Below are 16,303 nucleotides of genomic sequence, written 5' to 3' on the forward strand. Positions count from 1 at the left end.
GTTGCCCAGGCTGGAATGCAGTGGCACATTATCGGCTCACCGCAACCTCCGCCTCCTGGGTTCAAGCGATTCTCCTGTCTCAGCCTTCCAAGTAGCTAGGATTACAGGCATGTGCCACCACGTCCGGCTAATTTTTTGTATTTTTAGTAGAGACGGGGTTTCACCATGTTGGCCAGGATGGTCTAGATCTCTTCACCTCGTGATCCACCCGCCTCAGCCTCCTAATGTGCTGGGATTACAGGCGTGAGCCACAGCGCCTGGCCTCGAGCTTGTGGTCTTAACTCAGTATGGGTGAACAGTATGAGGTGGCTACCAAAAAAACAAACAGGCTGGGCACGGTGGCTCGCACCTGTAATCCCAGCACTTTGGGAGGCCAAGGTGGGTGGATCACCTGAGGTATGGAGTTCAAGACCAGCCTGGCCAACGTGGTGAAACCCTGTCTCTACTAAAAATACAAAAATTAGCCGGGTGTGGTGGTACCCACCTGTAGTTCCAGCTACTCCGGGGGCTTAGGCAGGAGAATCGCTTGAACCCAGGAGGCAGAGGTTGCAGTGAACCCAGATTGTGCCATTGCACTCCAGCCTGGGCAACAGAGTCAGACTCTGTCTCAAAAGAAAAAAAAAAAACTGATATAATCTGAGCCTATGTAGAAAGAAGTTCAGAGTCAGAGAAGGGAGGCTGGCCAGCTCATTTGTACCCTGCACCAGCTCTCCTAGAAAAAACTAATCATAACTGGGCACCACAAACTGAAACCCATTCAGGGTAACATGATCTTAGTGGGTAGAATTGAAAAATGCAGGGGATGAACCCATGAAGTTATGAGTCCTGTAGAGAAGCAGATTTGAAGGACGCAGATGGTAACGTTTGGCAGATGGGCCAATGAGGTCAATGTGGTCCCAAGGACAGAGCTAAGATGAAATGTGAACACTATGGAGGGCAGATTTCTGCTCTAGGACCAAACATAACTGGTTACCAGGGAAGGCAGTGGAGCTTTATTAAGCATATGACAGAAATGCTGAGTTGAGGGTGGGGTCACTTCAGTCCTCTTGAGACCCAAGATGCCAGCAAACAGTTAAGCACATTCTGTGCATGCCCAGAACTGAGCCCAAGTGAGCCAGAAGGAAAAGATTCATGACTGTAAGGACCCACATAACCCCAAAGTTTTGGCATCAAAAACAAGAACTTTTTTTCAGTTCACAGGTGGGCTCTTGGACGCTTGCCTCTAGAACCTGATGTTGCACGCCCTCTACCGGTCATCCCTAACATTGCTCTCTCATCCCAAGGCAAAAAATCACTCCTCTGAACCCTTTCGGGGCTGGTCTGCATAGGTTCAGAACACGCAAACAGACGCCAAGTATCAGAGGCAGACCCCTGGTAGTGTTCAGTTAGTTCAGTATAGGATCAGAACTGAATCTGAAGATGAGTTCAAGTATTTGTATCAAAACTAGGGCTCGGCAATGTCTAGGAGGAGGGTTTAGGCAGAGGCTGGATTTGGGGAACTGTCTCTACCAGGACAATAACCAGGTTGTGTCTCAGGCTGAAGTCATAGTTGGGACTCAGTGTGGGACCAAAGTCTGGGCCTGGGTATCAGCATGAAGCATGTATCAGGTGAGACGCTCAGAGTCTGATCACAGGAGGAAGGCCATCTGTAGCCAAGGTAATGGGTCAACGTGGCATTCCTACACCCAGGAAAAAGCATCAGGTAATGAGTACCCACTCATTGAAGAACTCAAGAACAAGCAGGGAGACTGCCCAGGAGAGAGAGATGAGGAACAGAAGGAGGTAGTCACTCTTTTTTTTTTTTTTTTTTTTTTGAGAGGGAGTCTCTAGCCTGTTGCCCAGGCTGGAGTGCAGTGGCACAATCTCAGCTCACTGCAACCTCCACCTCCTGGGTTCAAGCAATTCTCCTGCCTCAGCCTCCCAAGTAGCTGAGATTACAGGCATGCGCCACCAAGCCTGGCTAACTTTTTTTGTATTTTAGTAGAGATGGGGGTAGTCACTAATTTGTAAGGCCCTCCCAACTTTAAGGATGGTGACGGGTAGGCCAAGGAGCCCCCTTTTCCTCAGTATTCTAGTATCCCAGTATTCTAGTTGTGGATTCCTATTAAAACCCCCGCTCCTGCTCCCACACACACACTAGTACTATCACATACAAATCATAGGTACAACTGGGGGAGAGAGCGGCCCAAAGGCTAGTTCTGTCACTGCAGAGAGCTGGCAGCTGTGGGGGTAGTCTTCCTTTCCCCCAGGATTCTCTGTTTCTACTGGCAACAGGGCCTGGCAGCCTCCCACACCCAGATCTTAGCAACCATGGGAACCCCTAGCAACTGCTACCATGGTGACAAGACAGGGAACTGAGAACAGGCTGGGGGGCACTTCCTCTGCAGCCTTCGGGATGTGAGCAGGATAGGGGCTCCCTTCCCTATGCAGTCTGGGAGGGAACATGTGCCTCTGTCTAAAACACCTCCTCACTGGCAACCACCCCCACCCCTGCCCACAGATTCCGGTTCCCTCAGGGTGAGGAAATGAGGGACACCTAGGGTTATGACGTCTCCAAGGGGAGGGAGGGCGAGTGGGGGCGTTTGGGACTGGCATGATCGCAGATGTGTGCATACGCTGGCAGACATAGTGTCAACTTGTCAACAGCCACATACCTCATCCACTCTGTCATGTAGAGACATGCCCCCACAGTCATTTACTCACACATGTACACTGGCCCAAAATCATATACCTACAACATGTAACAGAATTGGGCACACCACCACACAAAAATAACTACACAGATCCACTCTCATAAATCACATTACCAGTACCACACTACAAATAACTCCCAATCAGACTCAGATTTATGGATGCACTCGCAGTCCCAGCATTTGTGAACATGAAAAGTAATGGTTAACTTGGTTAACTCAACCAAGTTAACCATTGGTTGGGTATAAACTACATGCCCAGCTCAGAACTATGTGCATTATCTGCATTACCTTAATTAACCCTCTCAACAACCCCCTGAGGCACTGATCTCCATTTACAAAGAAGGAGATGAGGTGTGAATGTGGCCTGTAAGCTCACAGCGTCCACAGACTCCAGGACCACGCTGTCACCGTCCATACCACACTGAGCACCACACACTGTCACGGTCCATGCCACATTGAGCACCACAAACACCTGATGCCCAGGACAATGGGACCGAGGGGAGGAACCTTGGACTAGGCAGACAACAGAGTCTATGCCATCAACACCTGAAGGCACAATCCCACACCCTCGAAGGTCCAAGCCTACACTTTAGCATTAGCAGGGGCCAGGTAAAGGCTGGTGACTAAACTCTCTGCCTCCGTGTTGGCACAGGCAAGGCTGGGGGAGGCAAAAAAGACAGAACTGGGATAGGAAGAAGTAGAGCCACCCACAGCCTGGGCCCCACAGGTCTGGAGGTGGGAGAGTGAGAGCCCCCATCTGAGGAGCCAGCAGGGTACAGGGCCCCTCACCCCACCTCACCCATCTCTGTCACACTAGTCCATCCCTCCTTCCTCTCCTCCCCCTTCCTCATTCCTCCCCACCCCATCTCTGTGCCTCATCCTTTCCTTGCTCACCCCTTCTTTCCTCATCCCTCACCCTGCCTCCCCGCCCCTCCTCAGCCCTTCTTTCCTCTCCCCTCCTTACTCCCACCCTTTCTCTCCTCTGCCCCATGCCCCTCCCTTCCCCATCTCCCTCACCCCATCTCCCCCTCCTCTCTCCACCCCCCTCCCCACCTCCCCTCTCTCAACTCCATCTTCCCAAATTCCTCATGCTCCTCTTTCCCCATATTCATCACCCCATCTCTGCTCCTCTCCTGGGCCCAACTCTACCTCATCTCCATCCTCCTCTCACCCCAAGTCCCTTTCTTCCTCCACACCTCATGCCCCTTTACCCTTGGGATCCCCATAGAGACTCCTGGCACGAAGTCAGGTAGTGAAGAATCTGCAGACCTGACCCCAGGATCCCGGCCCCCTCCCTTCTCACTCTTGGCCCAGGTACTCAAGCCGCAGTTTCTAGCAAGGCCTCCCTCATGGGTGTCCAAACTCTCTCTCTCTGGGAAATAGGAAAGAAAGAAGTAAAGGAGTGCTTCTGCCCTGACCCTTCCTTTATCATCAACCCCCCGGCACCCCCCTTCCCTCTTCACCCCCAGATTACCCCCCACCCCCACTCCCTCGAGCACAGATGGGCCTGGGAGACAGTGACGTGGGCGCCAGGCACCATGTCTGCTCGAGCGGCGGCTTCCGCCGGCGACCGCCTCCGCATCCCCGCCTGCTCCCTGCATCGGGGACACTGGGGCTGAGATCTAATGACTTAATGGGGAGTGGGGGAGACTAGAGAGTCTGAGGGTGTTAAGGAAGGGGATCATGGGGAGAGAGATGAAAAATTAAAGGGGAGAGCTAGGATGGGGGAGATCAGGGGTGTAGAGAAAGGACCAAGAATGGGACAAGACAGATCACTGGGAGAAGACAGGAGATCTTCGAGGGCCAAGAAGGAAAGGGCTAAAACACAGGCACTCAAGGGGAAGCAGGATGAGAGACTGATTAGAAAGGGGACTGAAATGGGGACCGCGGAGTCGCTGAGGAGGGGCGCGAGGATGAGGGACTGTACAGAGGGTGGGCGGGAGAGACTCCTGGAGGCACGGGACTGTGCAGAGCTACCCACTTCCCTCAGGGGAGAGGTCCGGAGGGCTCGGAAACCCGGGTCCGTGGAGTCTGTTAGAGATTCCGTTAGGTCACGTCAGGCCACCGCGGGGTGAGGGTAAGGTAAAGCTAAATGAGGTCAGCTCGAGGTGGCTTCACCGTTGGCTGGAAGGCGAGTAAGAAGTGCTGACCTTTTGGCCCCGGTCCAGGGACTACACCTCCCAGAGTGCACTGTTCTCTCCCCCTGTCCCCCAATTAAGGAAAAAAAGAATGCACGGCCAACTGGTGGGTGCAGTTTTCCTTTAAGGCTGCCTTTGACGTCGCACGGGTTCCAGAAGGTTCTCCTGGGATTCGAGCAGTGGCCAGTACGTCCCACCTTCTCAACTCGGAGATTGGACTAATATAGTTGCCTCGGGCTCGGGTCTGAGTCTCAAGCATGAACCAATAAAATCAAAGGGCGAGCGGGGTTGCCGCCCTCTGTCTTTTTCACCAATGGCACGACGAGATGGCAAAGAGGCGTGGTTGAGTGATCCCAGAGGGCGCCAATCAGATCCACACCAATTACTGCTTGGAATGTGTGCGCGTGTGGCCGGGTGACAGGGGCGGAGGATGGGCGGTTATCACCAAGCCGCTCGTTGAAAGCTGTCCAATCACAGCAGAGGCTGAGTTGAGTGACGGGCAGAAGGCTCAATGGGCGGCGCGGAGGCGGAGCCGTGGGGGGGGGGGCGGGCTCCCGGTCCCGCTGTCGGCGGCCGGCGGGCAGGCGACTCCTGTCCCGGGTGGAGGCGGCTGAGTCGGAGCCGGGGGAGGGGGCAGCGACTGTCTCACGGACCACGGCGGCGCCCGCAGCTCCTCACCGGTGAGGGCGCCGAGCCAGGACTCGGGGGTCCCGGGAGTGGGGCGTCGCGAAGCCAGGGCTCCTGGTATCGGGGCGGGGGGAGGAGGGGTTGGGACACAGAGGGCCCGTAGGCTCTGCTGCCCTGTGGGTGCGGGGCCCCGGGGTCTGCAGGGTGTTCGGAGTCGGCGACCCGGGCTTGGCTGTCACAGGGGGCAGCCAGCTTCTGAGCCGGGGGAGGGGAGGGGAGGGGAGGGGAGGGGAGGGGAGGGTCGCACCGGATTGGGTTCTGTGGGGCGGAGGCGTCTGTGAGCAGGCCAGCCAGCCAGCGCGGGTGACATCACCGACCACCCTCCCCCGCCCGAGCCCCCTCCCCTCCTCTCCGCGCCGCGCCTTTTGTCCGGGCCGAGCTTCGCTCTGCCCCGCCCATCCGCGAGGGAGGAGACTCCCGTCAGTGACTTCATTGAGTAGGTTCTTGGGGATTGGGGTCGGGTCCTCCCCAGGGAGAGGCGACAGCAGCTCACTGCCTCTCGGGCCCTCACAATCACACCTGTCACAGGTACACACACTGCCACTCACAAACACGCTTGCACTGCCAGCCTCACTGTCACACTGCCATACAGCCGCTCACAGCCAGCCAGACACTGCTGCACCTGAGAGCAGGTGGCCGTGGGTCCTCTCCCTTCACTCTCCACACCTGGGGATCAGGTCCGGCACCTGCTGCGCCAGACAGCCCTTGCTGGGCACGCGCCTCTGAGAGTCCGAGGAGGTGGCTTCCAGAGCTGCAGCACTCCAGGCCGGCTCCGCGGAGCGTTCAGAGGTGAGGGGCTTGGCTGGGCATGTTTAAGCGCACAGTGCTCTCCTGCCCACCCCCAGCAGCACCCCCACTACAGGCCCGAGGAGCTTTCCGGAGCTTCCCACACTCCTGGGGAGAAGACTTCTTAGCCAGCTTGATGTTTAAAATTCAGCTGGAGCCCTTAAAACTTCGAGCGTGGACGCTGAATGGGTTTGTAAAGTTTCGGTAAGTCCCTCCGGAGAAGGGCACTCATACCCATACCCAGTCAAACCCTTCACGTGGCCATCCCCTTCATTGCCTTCCTGCTTCCTCCACTTCATCCTCATCCCCTCCATGACATGCAGGAAGCCCCCTCCTGCCTCACTCTCATATCTGAATGAATTGCACCCCTTATCATTCCTCTCCTATCTCAAACCCTTTGGGCATCCATTTTCCACAGACATTTCCTCCAATATTTCAACTCTCTACACATTCCTCCCTTTCAACCCATCATTAACCTGTTTTCCACCTCAGCCATTTCCATCTGTCACTCATCCCCATCCATCAGTACCTCATTTTCTGTATCAGCCATCTCCTCTCCCTGTACCTCAACAGTCCCCCTCGCCATTTTCTCCCCATCTTTCCTTCCTGCCTCTACCTTAACATCCTTCTCATTCTTCTCCATCAAAGGCAGTGCCATGCCATGGGGCTCCTTTGTCATTCCAACACGTGGCCTGTGGGTAGGGGGGAAGGGAAGGAGGGAGGAAAGCAGAAGGAGAAAAAGGAGGCAGATCTGAAAGAGCTTGCCCTGTGTCTGTGGAGGCAAGAGATGTATGGGCCTAGGGCAGCTAGCAGCGGGGTACCAGGGAGGAAGCTGGCTGGGTGTGGAGGTAATGCAGGGACAGCAAAAGGAGGTGGGTGGTTGGTGAGCTGTCCCACTGGCCCTCTGCCTGGAAGCTGCTCTAGTTCTCTGGGGGCACCCTCTTGGTGTGCTAGGGTTCCTTCCCAGTCCCAGGGTAAAGAAGGTGTGGGCTGAGGCAGAAATGGCAGACCACCCCCAGCTCCCTCTCAGGTGGCTTTTGCTGCCATTTCTGAAAATGGTTGCCCCCTCCAGGTGCTCTTTCTTCTCTGCCTCCCCCAACCCCCGTCTCCCCCACAGACATGACATTGCTGGTGGGGGGCAATGGGGGAGTACCCGCCTATGTGGAGTCTTTTCTTCGTCAGAGAAAGGTGACTCCCAGAACCATGAGTCAACCCAGCCACCTGCAGCAGGCCCTGTGGGGGCAGCAGTGAGGGCCATCGTCACTGCCCACCTAGGGCCTCGGATGCCTCCCCCTTACCTGGTTACAGCCCTCACTCCTGCCAGGATACCCTGTACACTTCCATGCTGTGAAGCAGTCAGAGGCAGAAAAGCAGGCCTCAGCTGGGGCTGCCAGCCTAGGACATCGCTAGAAAGACTGGTTCTCCTGACCTTGGTGGGGGTTGGCCAGGTCTCAGAAGGGTGAAAATGGCTTCTGGCCATTCCTCTAGAGAGCTCTAGCTACAGGAAAGTCCCCCTTCCCCTGATATCCACCACAGATACATCGATGGAGGAAGACTGGAATGGAAGAATTCGGGTTGTGCGTTTCTCTTATAACAAATGCTCCTGCACCCACCTTAAGAAGGACTGTCAGAGGAATATGGGACTGACGCTGGGTCCGATCCTAAACCACAGGGGTGGACTGGGGGCGTGGGGTGGGGCTAGGAAGGATATTAAAGAAATGGTGGTTGGTTAGTGCCCAATTGTCTCCTAACCACTGGGGTTTAAAAAGTCCTGTCCCCAGGAAGCTTTTATTCACTCACACTGGTGCTTAGGCAGCACAACCCTAGAAGTTTTGTGTGTAGATGCTGGGAAATGAGTAAAGGGAACTGTTGCCCCGGTTGGGGGAAGGACAGTATCTCCTCCAATCCCTCCCTTCTCCCCTCCCAACCCCCCCACCCCACCCCACCCCACCCCACCCATCCCCCCCACTAATGAGGGAGTTGGAAACAGCAGTTTCCAAAGGCTGTGAGTCATCTGGTGATCTGAGTCACACGTGAGGCTTAGCATAATCACAGAGGCGGGGGCAGGGAGGCCTGGGGTCTCCAATGGCAGAGAAGACTCCAGACACCCATTCCCTGACTCAGTCTGGCTGGCCAGGACAGCTGGCGGAAGACCCAGGCCTGTTCCCAGTCCTGGGCCACTGCCCAAGCTGCCCTCAACCTGGCATCATGCCTGAGGCATGGCACAGGAGACCACGATGCTCAGGTGACCTCACCCGTTACACTGACCTTCGCCAGCTCCTGTGCGTGGGTTGCTCAGTCCATGGTGCCACCTCACTCAGCAGGGCCTCTCAGGGGTCCTCAGTCTGGCCCAAGGACCAGGGCCTCAGCCTAGCCCCAAGAAGTGGGCCACAACCTTCAGCTTCCTGCTGGGAAAACCCAGGAGGTGAAGACGGAATCACAGGATCCTAGAATGTCAGAGCTGGAAGAGATCATCTAGTCCAAATCTTTCATTTTACAGATGGGGGACACAGGCCCACAGAACAGGCATGACCTGCTGAAGGTTACCCAGGGAGTCATTTAGGGATTGCAAGATCATTAGGAACAGGGCTGGGGCAGAAGAGAAGAAGGCATCAAGTCTTGGCCCTGGGTTTCTTTCAGAAACAAGGAGACCAGTGCTGGTCCAGTGGCTGTGATGGGAAAAGATTATTACAAGATTCTTGGGATCCCATCAGGGGCCAATGAGGATGAGATCAAGAAAGCCTACCGGAAGATGGCCTTGAAGTACCACCCAGACAAGAATAAAGAACCCAATGCTGAAGAGAAGTTTAAGGAGATTGCAGAGGCCTATGATGTGCTGAGTGACCCAAAGAAACGGGGCCTGTATGACCAGTATGGGGAGGAAGGTAAGAGGGTAACACTCTAGCCCAATCCTGGACCCCTGTGCTTGGTGGGGGTCCTGGGTGTACCAGTTTTTGTAGCAGGGAACTGGAGGCTGTGGAGGGGGTGAGGGCGGCCAGGGTTTCTAGCACGGCTACCCAGAGGAGAGAGGAGCCCACCCACTACCCAGCTCAGCTCACCGTAGTTCTCCCTGCCTCTCTCTGCCCTTCTCCCTCCTCAGGTTCAGGCCTTAGAGAGGTCTGAAACAACAGCCAGGGGCCTCTCCTGCCCTTCTTTCCTTCCCAGCCTTATTAGTCCTGCCTGAAGTCTCTGCTGCTTCATTGGCTGATGGGGAAGATTGGAGAGAGGGAGTGTGTGGCTCTCTGAGGACAGAGCATTTACATTCATCAGCATAAAAGTCTGGCCTCTAAGCAGCCTGGGAATTAACTACCAGAGCTCTGAGCAGAAATGGTTGTCCCCTTCCCTCCCCCGGCCCTGCCTGCTTCTTGCCAGCAGAACAGAGGTGGAGCTTTGCGTCCCAGAGGAAGTGGCAAGGATCCAAGGGTGGAAAGGGAACTGTGGCTGGCATCTGACCCCCTCCCTGGGGTAGCTGGTAGCCACAGTGTAGGAGGCAGGAAAGGCCCAAATAAAGCCTCTGAGAGGGAGGCCCCTCCCAGCACATCCCACGGCCATGATGTAGCTGCTAATTCTGGGCCTGCCTGTCAGGGCTGCCTGCTACCCGCCAGCCACAGGCACCTGTCAGGCTATATTAAGAGACATTGTCACAGCTGAGGACTCTCCTTCCTAGGAAGAACTGTCCTTCCTCCCCAACAGTATCCACCTTTTTTTCACATTGTCCTCCTCTTCACCCTCCCCATCTATCCTCAAAACTAAATGGGCTAATCATATGTAGATAAGAGGGTTATTTTCTTCCCCTCCTCCTGGCCTTGGGTTCCATGTCCCTCTGTGCACTCTTGTCCTCCCAACTCCCTCTTCCTATTCTCCACGCTGCTGGTTCCTTCCATTCTTCCTGCTTACCTCCCAGACGTGCCAACTCCCAGATTTACCAGATACCAGCTGGAACCCCCCATATTCTCCAAGCTAAGACATTTTTCTCTCTGGCTTGGAGGGATGGGAAGGATAGGAGTGGGAAAAAGGGAAGCAGTGCAGACACCATGCCACCATGTGACCTGTCTTGGAATTGCACTCATTTCTCCATTCAGCCTCACCTTTGTTTAGAAAGAAGGCAGTTGCTGAGAGAGCTCCCCTGAGATACTTCACCCTTCTGCCTAAGTGAAGGGGTCGAGACACCAGGTTCTGATGCACAGCCCCATCCCAGGAGGACCCCTGAGGATGTGGCATGGCCTTAAGGGTACCTCCATGGCCTGGGGAGGGAGAAGCAGCTTAGAAATGTTGGTTACATTTCTGTCCACCCTGCCCAATCCCCAGTAGCCATCTATTATAAAGCAGTTCTATACACAGACTCTGTGTACAGCTCTGGCTAGGGACAAATTGCTCCCAGCTTGAAAAGGGGGTGGGAGTGGGAGAGCAGGAATCCCTATAGAGAGAATTACCTCTTCCCATCATCGTCAGTCCAGCCTCCCTCCCTCTGTCACCAGCTCTGCCAGGCTGCTTGAACTTGCCTGATGATTGGCCCTGCGATAGAAGGAAAGAAGAGATCCTAGGTCTTGGGGGAGGGGTGAAGAGGCAGCTGCCACAAGTCCTTGAACTGTCTGCCACTTGGCCTCTCTAGTGAAATTCAAACCTGCCCTTGTGGTCCCAGGAAATAGCGGCTAAATTAGGCTCAGATCTTCATGATCAGTTGAAATTCTAGATAAATGGCCTCAAAGAGAAGGGTCTGTTTCCTACTCTGGGCCTCACCCCTAGTCTATGTATTCCAGAGCAGTTCTCAGTGTGAACCCTCTCCCCACATCCCCCACTACCGCCAGCACCCCCTCCTCCGCATGAAGGCTGCTCCAGGAATCTGAGTCCCTTAGACAAGACCCTACAGAGAGAGCAGCTAAGGTCACCACCTGCCATGTGCCAGCCCATTCATGCATTTTGGTTGCTCAACATTAGGTGTGGGGTATGGCGTTCACTGTTGTATAACTCCAGGGAGCTCCGTTCCCATTGTAGTCTATGTCTGTACAATGTGTGAATGACACTCCCTAAAGTTGTGTAACACCGAGCAGAGTGTGGGAACAAATCATTTGAAAACTTTTTCTAGAAAAATAGCTCTTCATCTCCAAGCTAATGAGCTTTCCTGCTTTTTGAGGCCTCCTGGTTTCCCATTTGAGCAGGAGTCAGGGAAAGAGGAAACATTGTTAGAAGCAGAGTGGAAGTGGTCTTCCTCCTGGGTTGGATTCCTACCCTATTTGTGACTGTTCACTTACCAGCCCCCTCTGTGGTCACATCCTGTCTGGTTGCCCCTTGTCCTGTATGTATTTGGAGATAAGCAAAGATTTGGGAACCAGGTATGACTTGTAATGTGATACCAGGCTATTCATTCAAGGCTGTATGAGACATCTTTGGACCATGAGTATGTAGAAGAGATTACAGGCCTGGAAGTCACAGTCTCTTAAGTCCTGTAGTCCTGGCTTTTCCACCTATTGGGTAAGCCAGCCTCTTTGAATCTCAAGTTGTTCATCGTTATTAAATATATAATCAGAAGTGGAAAATAATCTTGCCAGAAGCCTTTCTTACTCTATTAGCCTGGCCGTCTCTGTGGGATTTAAAGGTTGCTTATCTCTCTAGGCCTGTGAACTGGGAGCTAGCAGGCAGGGGGAAGATACTGGGGTGGGGCCAGGATGAGCCACACTGCTCCTAACTTCTCCTCCCCTCTAGGCCTGAAGACCGGCGGCGGTACATCAGGTGGCTCCAGTGGCTCCTTTCACTACACTTTTCATGGGGACCCCCATGCCACCTTTGCCTCCTTCTTTGGTGGCTCCAACCCCTTCGATATCTTCTTTGCCAGCAGCCGCTCCACTCGACCCTTCAGTGGCTTTGACCCAGATGATATGGATGTGGATGAAGATGAGGACCCATTTGGCGCCTTCGGCCGTTTTGGCTTCAATGGGCTGAGTAGGGGTCCAAGGCGAGCCCCAGAACCACTGTACCCTCGGCGCAAGGTGCAGGACCCCCCAGTGGTGCACGAGCTGCGGGTGTCCCTGGAGGAGATCTACCATGGCTCCACCAAGCGCATGAAGATCACGAGGCGGCGCCTCAACCCTGATGGGCGAACTGTGCGCACTGAGGACAAGATCCTGCACATCGTCATCAAGCGCGGCTGGAAGGAAGGCACCAAGATCACCTTCCCCAAAGAAGGCGACGCCACGCCTGACAACATCCCTGCTGACATTGTCTTTGTGCTCAAAGACAAGCCCCATGCACACTTCCGCCGAGACGGCACCAACGTGCTCTACAGTGCCCTGATCAGCCTCAAGGAGGTGGGGCCTAGTTAGCTGTGTGTGCCTGCTGGGGAGATTCCCTCTCTTCCCACCAGCAGGCACATTCTTTCCTCACTTCAATCTATTTCCTCCCTTCCCACTCACCTTACCCCACCTTTTCCTCACTTTCTGCTTCATCTTCCCCAGGCGCTGTGTGGCTGCACTGTGAACATTCCCACCATCGACGGCCGAGTGATCCCTTTGCCCTGCAATGATGTCATCAAGCCAGGCACCGTGAAGAGACTCCGTGGGGAGGGCCTTCCCTTCCCCAAAGTGCCTACTCAGCGGGGAGACCTCATTGTTGAGTTCAAAGTTCGCTTCCCAGACAGATTAACACCACAGACAAGACAGATCCTTAAGCAGCACCTACCCTGTTCCTAGGCTCTGCCCCAGCCAGTCCAGAGCCTACCACAGCAATACCCCCAACACTCGCCCCACTCAATGCGCACCCAGCTTGATGTCCACTGGACACTGGCAACTTTTTCTAAAATGCAAAAAACAGCCACTGGTTTTCAGGAAAATGTTCCTGTCCCTGACCCCTTTCAGAGCTGGGCTGCCTGGGGGGAGTGGGAGGGAGGTGGGGAAAGCTAGCCCAGGCCAGGGGTCAATGTTCATGTCACTAGCTTTGAATCCAGTTTCCACTGCAGTGGCTGGAAAGTGACCTGAGTGCTACTTGAAGATATGTAGAGATTCCTTATCCATGCCTGTACATAGCATGTCCTCCTCCCCTCTCAGCTTTGCTAATACCAGTCCCCTCCCTTCCCTTTGGCTTCCTGCTGTTGGGGGCAGAAGAGAATAGAAAGGACATTGCTTTCTCAGCCCCACCCCCAGGTCCAGTGTCCAAGGTTATGACACACATATTCATGCACATGAAGCACTGGCCTAGAGCTGTCTATGCCTCTCTAGGAGAGAGGAGAGGAGATAAGAAGGGAAGGTCCATAACCTGTGAGCAGGGACTTGAGCACGAGACACTTTTCATCTGGAGCAGGGGGGTGAGCCGGCCTCAGCAGCCTCTGCAACAGCTGCCCTGCCTATACCCACAGAGCTAGAGGTCCTATCCTCCCTGCTGCTCTCAGGAGTGTTCAAGGGTGGAGGGCAGGGAACAGGGCCTGAGGTATTAAGGCTAAGAGGTGGGGGGCAGGGCCCATCTCCCAGCCTTCATCAGGAAGGGAAAGAGCTTTGGGGTCAGGTGGCAGCTATTCCCCACCAAGAGATTCAGGGTCACAGGTTTCTCCCCATACCTCTGAACTCAGGGCCTAGCCACCCCCAAACTTCCAAATCCCACTTTTGTGATATGTGAAGCTACTTATTTCTTACCCTTAGAGGCTGTGTGGGGAATTCCCAGCCCTTTTATGCCTGTGTGACCCCACCTCATTCCCACAGTTGTATAAAGGTCATAGTGAAGGAGCTGGGGGAAGACTGCTTCGGCCAGATCCTGGGGTGGGGTCTTTAGGTTTTCTCACTTTGACAAGTCCCTGAATGTTTTTATAGTAGTTTTTTTGTATTTTTTTGTAATGACAGTATTATGTAAAAAATAAAAGTATTTTAAAAATATGGCATCTGAGCAGGAGCGACATACCTGGGATGGGGGTGGGTGACCAGGGCCACTGTCAACCTCCCTCCTGGGCCCTGGTCATCTTAGAGAAGCCCAAGCAGGCCCTCAGTAGAAGCTGAAGCTGACCCCTTCCTGTAAGTCTCCTGGGGCTTCTAAAACATAATATTCCAAACACAGCACAGACAGAAAGTACCACTCAGCTATTAGAAAAAACATCTATTTGGGAAGAAAAAATAGATGGCTAGCTAGTGTGAAAACAAATAGATTTTCTCTTCTTGTCTAAATTTTCTCCGAGTCAGATAAATTTTCCTTCTAGGAGAGGACGGAGGACTGTTGTTGTTTTTTTTAAGACAGAGTCTTGCTCTGTCACCCAGGCTGGAGTGCAGTGATGCGGTCTTCGTTCACTGCAGCCTCTGTCTCCTGGGTTCAAGCGATTCTCCTGCCTCAGCCTCCTGAGTAGCTGGGATTACAAGCATGTACCACCACACCTGGCTCATTTTTGTATTTTTGGTAGAGACGGGGTTTCACTCTGCTGGCCAGGCTGGTCTCGAATTCTTGACCTCAAGTGATCCGCCTGCCTTGGCATCCCAAAGTGCTGGAATTACAGGCGTGAGCCACCGCTCCTGACAAGGATGAAGGACTTTCTGGCTGACTAGAAGAGACTAGACAGAGCCTAGACGGAGAGGGTAGCTAAAGGTACCTGGTCTCCTTGGCCCATGCTGGTGGGGCTTGGCAGTGGACACAGGCAGCATTGAACACAGCTGCAAATCCTCAAATCTCACAGTTATCTGGGGATATCTGTTCTGGCATCTGACCTGCCTGTGTCTGCTGAGACATCTCTGGCCCTCAGGACCTAAGTGGTGGCTGCATGAGGGGGTACTTGTCCCTTTCCTGAGATCTGGGTAGGAAGGAGCCCTATAGTTGCAGAAATACCCATCTGCAGGTTCTGCGTGGCCCTGTATGTCCTCCTGGGCTGACTTTCCTCGGAGCATGAAGCCCACGTCTTCTCCAGGATCAGGCCCGTGACAGTCATGCCCTCCTGAGCGCCAGTGTCCCCAGTACTATTCAGACAGACGACACTAACTGGCTTTTTTCCCAGAACAAAGACACTGAAGAAAAGCTCTTCATCCTTTCACCTGAGGTACTTTTGTACCTTCTTCGAAAGGAGGAAATGTGCAGAAACCAGGGGGTCTTGCTCACAATGGTATGTAATGCCCTGGCCTGGGCAGGGAGACACCCCCACCCTATATCCCCTACTCAATGCTCCTCCTTTTGGATTCCTAAGGTAGCCTCTCTCTTGACTTGTGGCTAAATTCTCGTCCGGGATCTTTCCTGAGGCCGGAAGATTTGGGATTCTGGTCCACTGGGCCAGACTGCTCACTCTGGCCTCTATGTAGACACACAAGACCTGGGAAATTACCATGCCCTGCTGAGCACACTCTGGGGTTAAGGTTTTTTTTTTTTTTTTTTGAGACAGAGTTTCACTCTTGTCACCCAGGCTGGAGTACAATGGCACAATCTCAGCTCACTGCAATCTCCACCTTCCAGCTTCAAGAAATTTTCCCACCTCAGCCTTCTGAGTAGCTGGGATTACTGGCATGTACCACCATACCTGGCTTATTTTTGTATTTTTTAGTTAGTAGAGACAGGTTTTCACCATGTTGGGCAGGCTGGTCTCAAACTCCTGACCTCAGGTAATCCGCCTGCCTCAGCCTCCCAAAGTGCTGGGATTATAGGTGTGAGCCACCATGCCCAGCTGGGGAGAGGATTTTGAAAGCCTAGAAGCGAGGCATCTAAGACAAAATACATTTCAATGGGAAAGTCCTCAGGCTGAGTGCAACCTTGCCTGCAATTTGAACCTTACCCTTCTTAGAGGCTGTGTAAGGGATTTCTGCTATTGTAATGCCTGTGTAACCACCCCTAGAGACACGCACGCCCGCCTGCATGCACAGAGTTGTAGAAAAATCAAGATGGTAAAAGAGCTGTGGGAGGGACTGGTTCAATCTGGTCCTGAGGGGGTGAGGTCTTTATTGGGTTTTCTTACATTGATAAGCCCCTGAATGTTTTTATAGTAAAGGGGTATATATATATATGTGTGTGTGTGTGTGTGTGTGTGTGTGTGTGTGTGTGTGTGTGTGT

General features: G+C 53.8%; 1 protein-coding gene and 1 long non-coding RNA gene across 4 annotated transcripts; one reads left to right on the forward strand and one right to left on the reverse strand.

Annotated features, from left to right (window-relative positions):
- Positions 1-4,938: 4,938 nt before the first annotated feature.
- On the reverse strand, positions 4,939-8,951 carry LOC116524631. The gene is made up of 2 exons (XR_004257419.1): positions 8,573-8,951; positions 4,939-6,996 (listed from the first exon to the last, which is right to left on the reverse strand). It is a non-coding gene; the product is annotated as an uncharacterized LOC116524631 (long non-coding RNA).
- DNAJB5 (DnaJ heat shock protein family (Hsp40) member B5) lies at positions 5,320-14,166 on the forward strand. 3 transcript variants are annotated; one of them, XM_032239925.1, is made up of 5 exons: positions 5,320-5,511; positions 6,367-6,508; positions 8,945-9,189; positions 12,008-12,609; positions 12,757-14,166. In XM_032239925.1, the coding sequence occupies exons 1-5, from the start codon at positions 5,343-5,345 to the stop codon at positions 12,988-12,990; spliced, it is 1,392 nt and encodes a 463-aa protein (XP_032095816.1). In that variant the 5' UTR covers positions 5,320-5,342; the 3' UTR covers positions 12,991-14,166. The 3 variants fall into 3 exon arrangements, with proteins under 3 accessions (XP_032095816.1, XP_032095818.1, XP_032095815.1); XM_032239924.1 differs by having other exon boundaries at positions 5,384-5,511; positions 6,364-6,508; XM_032239927.1 differs by lacking the exon at positions 6,367-6,508 and having other exon boundaries at positions 5,365-5,511.
- Positions 14,167-16,303: the final 2,137 nt, after the last annotated feature.

The sequence above is a fragment of the Sapajus apella genome, unplaced genomic scaffold (genome assembly GCF_009761245.1).
Source record: "Sapajus apella isolate SASKATOON/1434 unplaced genomic scaffold, GSC_monkey_1.0 scaffold46, whole genome shotgun sequence".
Taxonomy (NCBI): domain Eukaryota; kingdom Metazoa; phylum Chordata; class Mammalia; order Primates; family Cebidae; genus Sapajus; species Sapajus apella.

What these genes read in the sequence shown, in the direction of transcription:
- DNAJB5 (XM_032239925.1), top strand. Translation starts at nt 5,343, where the DNA reads ATGGGCGGCGCGGAGGCGGAGCCGTGGGGGGGGGGGCGGGCTCCCGGT. An exon ending in GCGCCCGCAGCTCCTCACCG is followed by an intron (nt 5,512 to 6,366) that starts GTGAGGGCGCCG and finishes CACCCCCAGCAG; the next exon opens with CACCCCCACTACAGGCCCGA. An exon ending in AATGGGTTTGTAAAGTTTCG is followed by an intron (nt 6,509 to 8,944) that starts GTAAGTCCCTCC and finishes GGTTTCTTTCAG; the next exon opens with AAACAAGGAGACCAGTGCTG.